The following is a 7,139-nucleotide window of genomic DNA, read 5'->3' on the forward strand; positions in this document are numbered from 1 at the left end:
TTGTATTGATGTATTGCGTCGGTTTGTTGTCGAGCCATGGCGTTCGTGCGCCGGAATAGGCCGTATGTGCAACACTGGCGTTTGTGTGCCAGAAAACCACCACCGTGTCCCGTGTCTTCTCTTTCTTCTACCTTCGTTCATGCGAGAGAGATGAAGCGAGAGGGAGCTGGGCACCGGCGCAAAGAGCAAGTTAGGGCTCGGCGCCAACATACAGCATCAGGAAGAGGAGCAGCAGGATCTGTGTCGGTCTGCCCTTCACCTATTACGACGGCATCTACCTCCTCTGGACGTACATGTACTTCACCGAGTCCAAGTCAGTGGACGCCCTACAGATGAAGCTCAACGCCGAGGCGACGTCAACCACCTTCAAAGCCCGCAAGATGAGAGTCTACTAGACCCACGAGTATGTCTGTAACCTCACTCGGCGCCTGCACAAGAGCAAGAACCCTTCACTTCTCTTCAAGCTTGACATCCGCAAGGCCTTCGACACCGTGAAGTGGGAGTACTTGCTCGATCTTCTCCAACGGCGAGGATTCCCAAGCAAGTTTAGGGACTGGATCGCAGCCCTTCTTAGCTCCTCCTCCTCGAGGATCATCCTCAATGGTATTGCCGGCGACCCAATTAAGCATGGAAAGGGCCTTCGGCAAGGGGACCCCGTATCCCCGCTGCTTTTCGTCATCACCATTGACCCACTCCAAAGAATTCTCGAGGTGGCTACGAGAAAGGGGCTCCTCCATAAAATCAGGGGTAGGGGAGCCATGATGAGGACCTCCCTCTATGCGGACGATGCGGCCGTCTTTTTGGCTTCGATCAAAAGGGATGTCGACAACCTTGCAAACATTTTGAGGGGCTTCGGTGAGGTCATGGGACTGTGCACTAACTTCAACAAGAGCTCTTTTGAGCCCATCCGATGCAACCACCTCGATTTGGGACGTCTGACCCAGAGGTTGCCGACTGCTAGGACTTCCTTCCCTCTATGATACTTGGGGCTCCCTCTCTCAGTTTGGCAACTAAAGTTGTTGGATCTTCAGTTTCTAGTGGACAAGGCCGCAAACAAGCTAACAACTTATGAGGGCAAAAACATCACCACCATCGGACGAACGACTCTTGTCAAGTCCGTGATCACCTCCCAAGTGGTCTACCCCGCCACACCGCTAGTTATTCCGCCAACCATCCTGCTCAAAGTCAACAAACTTGAGAGAGCTTTCCATTGGTCTGGTTCGGACAAGACAAGGGGAGCAAAATGCAAGGTGAATTGGGAGATTGTTTGCCGGCCACTTCAGTATGGGGGACTCGGGGTTCTCAACACCAACAAGTTTACACATGCCCTCCGGTTGCGATGGCCGTGGTATGAATGGAAGGAGTCCACCAAGATGTGGGTGGGGATGGGAAACCCATGCGATGAGGAGGACTAAATTTTTTCTATGCTTCCACTACTATCACCATTGGCAACGGTGCGAAGACCCCTTTTTGGGACTCACCGTGGCTTCATGGGCACAAGCCATAAGACATTGCCCCGCTCATTCACAAAGCGTCAAAGAGAAATTGGAAGGTTCAGGAGGCCCTCTCACACAATGCATGGATCCTCAAGATCAAACCGCCCACCCACATCTCCGCGGAGCACATCACGCAATTCATCACTCTATGGGCGCTTTTGCATGAGTTCCAACTCGATGATCTCACCGAGGATGACATTGTGTGGAAGCATACGGCTAGTGGGACCTGCGACACCGACGGTTGTGTGGAGGCTCTGGTCTTTGATCATTGACAAATTCCACATTCTCGGTCTTGACACCAACGGTTGGCCCCTGTTCGACTCGGTTGAGGCTTGGTGGGCAAGTACCTGCGACACCGCCACGCCAAACCGGCAAGCCAAGGCGTCCCTCGCCATGCTTGTTTCATGGACTTTCTGGAACAAGCGAAACGCAAGGGTCTTCAAGCACAGGAGCGCTCCTCCAACTATATTGCTTGCCTCTATAGAGACCAAGGCCAACCTTTGGGTCATCTCCGGTGCCAAAAAATTAGGGTCCATTATTTTGCGAGAGTGATCTCATGCCGTGTATTGAGTGACTTGTAACAAACTCTATTCTCTCTTATTTAATAGATGAGGCAAAGCTTTTGCCTCTGTTTCAAAAAAAAGACCCACAAGTACAAAATTAGTTTCATCTGGACAGACTTGGACTGGACAAAGCTTCAGGATTTTAGTTCGTGTTGATTACTTATGTGAATGCCACTGCCGCTGACTTGGGTCCGGCGGCTAGCTAGAGGGCAGGGAGCCGCTGCATTGTCTAGAGATCTAGCTTCGGGCGGCGGCGACCCAAGGCCATGCGCGGCCGGCCCTGTACGGCCGAGGACATGGCCGCCGGGCGGCTGGGGCCACTGCGTACAATGAGGAATGATAGACGAATTGGGATGAGATGGATGGAATTGTGATTAATTACATTATGTTCTTAATGTGTAATTAATTCCCTAACAGTCAATTACTAAAATGTCCTACAACAAAAAAAATCTGAGATTAATACTGACCATTGGGTCAGTTATATACTACCCACTATTTTCGGTAGTATGATGTACTGTAAAAACATTCATCTCGATTACTTCGACCTTCCTTAGGTTTGATTCTTATTCTCTATTCCTGATGTGCTCAGCTATGTGGGAAGCAAAATTGTATTTCACCCTGATGGTTTGATTATCGATAGATATGACCTATAATGTCTAGTCGATAATAAATGATATACCCTATGATTGGAAGACAAATAAATTATTATTTTTTGTAGAATTATCTGTTCCGGTAACTTTTTAGTGGACCATTTGGTTCTTGTGAATTTCACCCTGATGGTTTTACTATTTACTTTTCTTGTTATCATGTTAGGGAAAATTTGGCTCAGAACTATAGAAAATATTATTTAAGCACTATTCACGTTCATATGCTCCAGTTCATACGTTTATGGCCATATGATTCTTTCATAGTGCAATATTTACGTAGCTATGACGGATATGCACCTCTTGTTCCACATTGCTGATGGTGATATTCATAGACAACTATGCAAACGGCTGTGCAGGCGGGTGTGCTAGTTAATTTACTAACAAGATCTTCAAATTTATTGTGCTTCCTCAACAGTAAGATGGCATTGGTAGGGTTTTTCCTCGCATTTCGGAAACAGAATAGGATAGTACTGTGGATTGAAATACCACCAGCACTTAGAAATCTTTTTTTGGATAACATATAGAAGAGATACCTCCCCTGACATATATATTTGTTCCAGAGAACATGCTGATGATCAATATGTGTAACTTTTAGAGAAGCACATTATCTAATATCGATGCAATTTTTCAAAATTATTTAGAAAAATAGTTATAATCATTAAATATGTTGCCCATGCAATTGCGCCGGTGGCTGTGCTAGTTTATTTACTAACAAGATCTTCAATTTTATTGTATTTCCTCAACGGTAAGATGGCCTATGGAGGGAATTTCCTCGCATTCCAGAAACGAAATAGGATGGGACTATGTGGATTGAAATACCAACAAAACTTCGAAATCTTCTTTTAGATAATATATAGAAGAGATACCTCCACTAGACTAACACTTACAAAGTAAGCAGTAAACACGAATAATAATGGAGTGCATTTCACATACTTATCAATGTATGCCCTCACACACCAAGCTAAATGGAAAAGCATAGAAAACAGCAGCATCCTTGTTGACACACACCAGCAGAGCAAATGGATGAGTCACCCTCTACGTCAGACGTAGCACTCGTAGAGCTTGATGTCCATCTGCAGACGGAAGTAGACGGCTCCCTCGGAGGCATCCAGTCGAAGCGTGGCGATGCCGCGCGCCATGAAGAAGTCGCCGGTGCCGCCGACGACGGAGAGGTCCCGCGTCTTGTCATCCATGAGGTCTGCGCCGACGAGGTTCATGGTGCCCTTGTGCGCCGTGGAGTTGAAGACGATGGAGAAGCCAAACCAGGAGGTGTAAGACTCCTGCTTGTCGTAGAAGTAGAACCCCTGGGCGCGCGCCGCGGGCTCCTCCCCCGCCACGGGTAGCGCCTTCCCCACCGTCAACGGGTCGTCGAACACCACCAGCATGCCGAAGTAGGTGCCGTTCTTCCAGTGGGTCGTGCTCAGCGCCGTGGGCTTGGTGGCCGCCGCGGACGTCGCGTTCCGCGTGTTGTTGACGCCGTTGTAGAGGATGTCGTGGTAGTAGAGGGTCATCTCGTTGCACGGCTCGTCGGAGCTGCTGGAGACGACCCTCCTCAGGCCGTGGGCAGCGGCCGCCGATGAGCCCAGGAGAAACACCGCGACCACGACGGCCAAACACACCCTGAAAGATGCCGTGGGGCCTTGCATTGCTGTCACTAGAACTGTTTACTGAGCTTAAGCTGCGAAAGTTCGACTAGCTGTGATGTAGTAGAGCCCTGCTAAGTGAGGATGCAGCTCTCTTGTTGTTGTGTGTTAAGAGCTTGACTTGTGCATGCTATTAATACTTTATAGAGGTGCATGCATGGAACTGTGGGGCATGCATGCAGGTAGAATTAAAGTATGAGTTTAGTAACTTAATTTAGCTTACATCATAATCTCTCTTCTCTTGTACTCCAAGTCCCCAACGAAAGTGACCAATCTTGTTTAGAGTTGATGATGATTCGGTTGCGGTGGGTAGCTCCTACACAAGTACGACAGAACATACCCGAAAAGCAATTATTCATTTTGTGCTATTGGGCAGTCATGAGTATGTAAGCATGCATGCACCAGCGACTCATGTTAGGTGGGCTTCCAAAAGCCACACACACGCACTGACGATGTTTCTTAATTTGGAGCAGAATATTCGTGGCATAAATTAGTTGGTTCACTCAAATGGACGCAAAGGTCAGAAGCAAGGGATCGTTGGCACGTCAGATTATAATGCCATGTACTTATATGGATTGTTTTCGTTCCTCTCCAACCAGTTAAGGCAGTGCATGGCACCGCTTTTGCCTTTTTCGCTAGCACGTCCACATGCCAACCATGGCGGGAGCTCCAGCATTTGACAAGGGGGCAAAGAAAACATGCATGACAGAAGCTATACTGTTTCCATTCTATTATACCGTTGGGATTTCGCTCTCGGTTTCGATAACTTTCAAAAACGACAAACACACAGGCACAAAAATCTTATAGCCAAGGGCCCGTATCGTTACTTCTGTTTTCTTTTGATGAAAAAGGGTCTCCCCGCTTTGGATTATAAAAAAGTGCCTGCTACGCCAGATGATGCCACGGGAAGCTATCCTTACTTCTGTTTTGTTTTCAATGCCCTCGGTTACGATTGACGCACCCTTGCTCGTGTATACACACACACGACCGAAACAAGCTATCGAACCGACTCAAACTAATCCTACACAACAGGGACACTAACTCCTGATGCAACACGACAAGCTGCAAAACAACCTTTCCTACTCACTGGCTACACTGATCGCTATTAGCCTAAGCCTATTTGCATACAACTGCTAGTACTCCCGAAAGCTACTAGTATGCTAACCGTACCACTAGACCATAGAGACACATATGGTAACTCTTGTAAAACTTAACTTGATCACTAGTACTACTTAAATTAAATAAATATTTTACAACTATTCAATAATTAGATGTCTTTTATTTAAATTCTCGTATTATCAATCAAAACGTTAATGCTTTATGCATACAAATTTCACTGAGAAATATTGCACCCAATTGTATGGCAATACGCATGGTACCATCTAGTTCATTCTATCTAGCCGCATGTAGCGTCCTATTTTCGAAATTTAACATAGTTGCATTAAAAATAGAGTTGTTATTAACATATCCTAATTCTAAAAGGAAAGAAAAAATCTTAATAATAAATTTGACGTTAATATTAAACAAAACATGTGAAGTGTGTGGAATTTGTATACAAATAAGTGTCATTACTAGAAAGGGAAACGTTCCCTGCCGGACGACCGGCCGTGCGTCGCGCCGGTCGCGTGCGCAACGTACGATCCGCGCTGATCCATTGGCTCCTGTTGCAGCCACGCGCACATGCTTGTGGGGTCCCGACCAGTTTTTTCTTTAGCTGTCAGACTGCTTTTTCCCTACACTTGTGTCTATCTCTACCCGTGTCCACTCGTTTCCTCTTTTCTTTTCTTTTGTTGCAATTGTCATGGACAGCCCGTCGAACCCCAACCGGTTGATATCGAGCTACAACCGGCGAGTTGTTTTTTAGGGACCGGCGTTATTTTTTGCTGCGATTGGCGAGGACGAGGCATTTTTTGCTACAACCGACAAGTAAATTTGCTAGGACCGGTGTGGCCTTCTGCAGCTACCAGCGACGACGAACTTTTTTTCTCTATGAACGACGTGTTGTTTTGCTTGGACAAGCGATTTTTTTTAGTATGTCCTGGCGATGGCAAGTCAGTTTTTTGCTGGAACCGACAATCATTTTTGCTGGACCGGCGAGAATTTTTGTTGTGACAGGCGGCCGGCGAGTATTTTTGTTGCGCCCGACAATGGCTAGCCTTTTTTTTGCTGCAACCGAAGATCAACTTTGCTCGGACCCAACAGAAATTTTGTTGCGACCAGCGATCGGCGAGAATTTTGCTACGACCCGATGATTGCAAGCCATTTTTTTGGTGCAACTGGCGTTCATTTTTGTTGGGACCAGCGAGAATTTTTGTTACGATCGGCGACCGATGAGAATTTTTTCTACGACCCGGTGATGGCAAGCCATTTTTTTACCGCAACCGGCGTTTATTTTTGCTAGGACCAGCCAGAATTTTTGTTGCGTGAGGCAACGACGTCGAGTTCCGACGGTGATGCATGGTGGCGGCACCGAGCTGCAACAGTGGACGGGATATTCATGGGACCTGGGGTAACACGAGTCGACGAGCAAACCATCGGCGCATGGCGCTGGCAACTCGTTTCGTGCACGTGCGGGGAGTGCTTGCGAGGCGACAACAGCGAGTTGCAACCGCGATGCAGGACAGCCATGGTGAGTTGTGACGGTGGACGGGGCATTCGCGGAAGCTGGGCGTCACGAGAAAAGCTACGGCGCATGCCAACCACTGCCCGTTCCATGCGGGCGGGCAACAATAATCCTAGACTCACGGGCCTATTACGGGCTTTTACGTGATTTTCTTCTAAACGAATCCC

At 47.4% G+C, this 7,139-nt stretch overlaps 1 protein-coding gene across 1 annotated transcript; it reads right to left on the reverse strand.

The window, feature by feature from the left end:
* Positions 1 to 3,516: 3,516 nt before the first annotated feature.
* LOC123172260 (dirigent protein 5-like) lies at positions 3,517 to 4,438 on the reverse strand. The gene has a single exon (XM_044589259.1). It carries the CDS (start codon positions 4,350 to 4,352, stop codon positions 3,747 to 3,749), a length of 606 nt encoding a protein of 201 aa, XP_044445194.1. The 5' UTR covers positions 4,353 to 4,438; the 3' UTR covers positions 3,517 to 3,746.
* Positions 4,439 to 7,139: the final 2,701 nt, after the last annotated feature.

The sequence above is a fragment of the Triticum aestivum genome, unplaced genomic scaffold (genome assembly GCF_018294505.1).
Source record: "Triticum aestivum cultivar Chinese Spring unplaced genomic scaffold, IWGSC CS RefSeq v2.1 scaffold128463, whole genome shotgun sequence".
In the NCBI taxonomy this organism is placed as follows: domain Eukaryota; kingdom Viridiplantae; phylum Streptophyta; class Magnoliopsida; order Poales; family Poaceae; genus Triticum; species Triticum aestivum.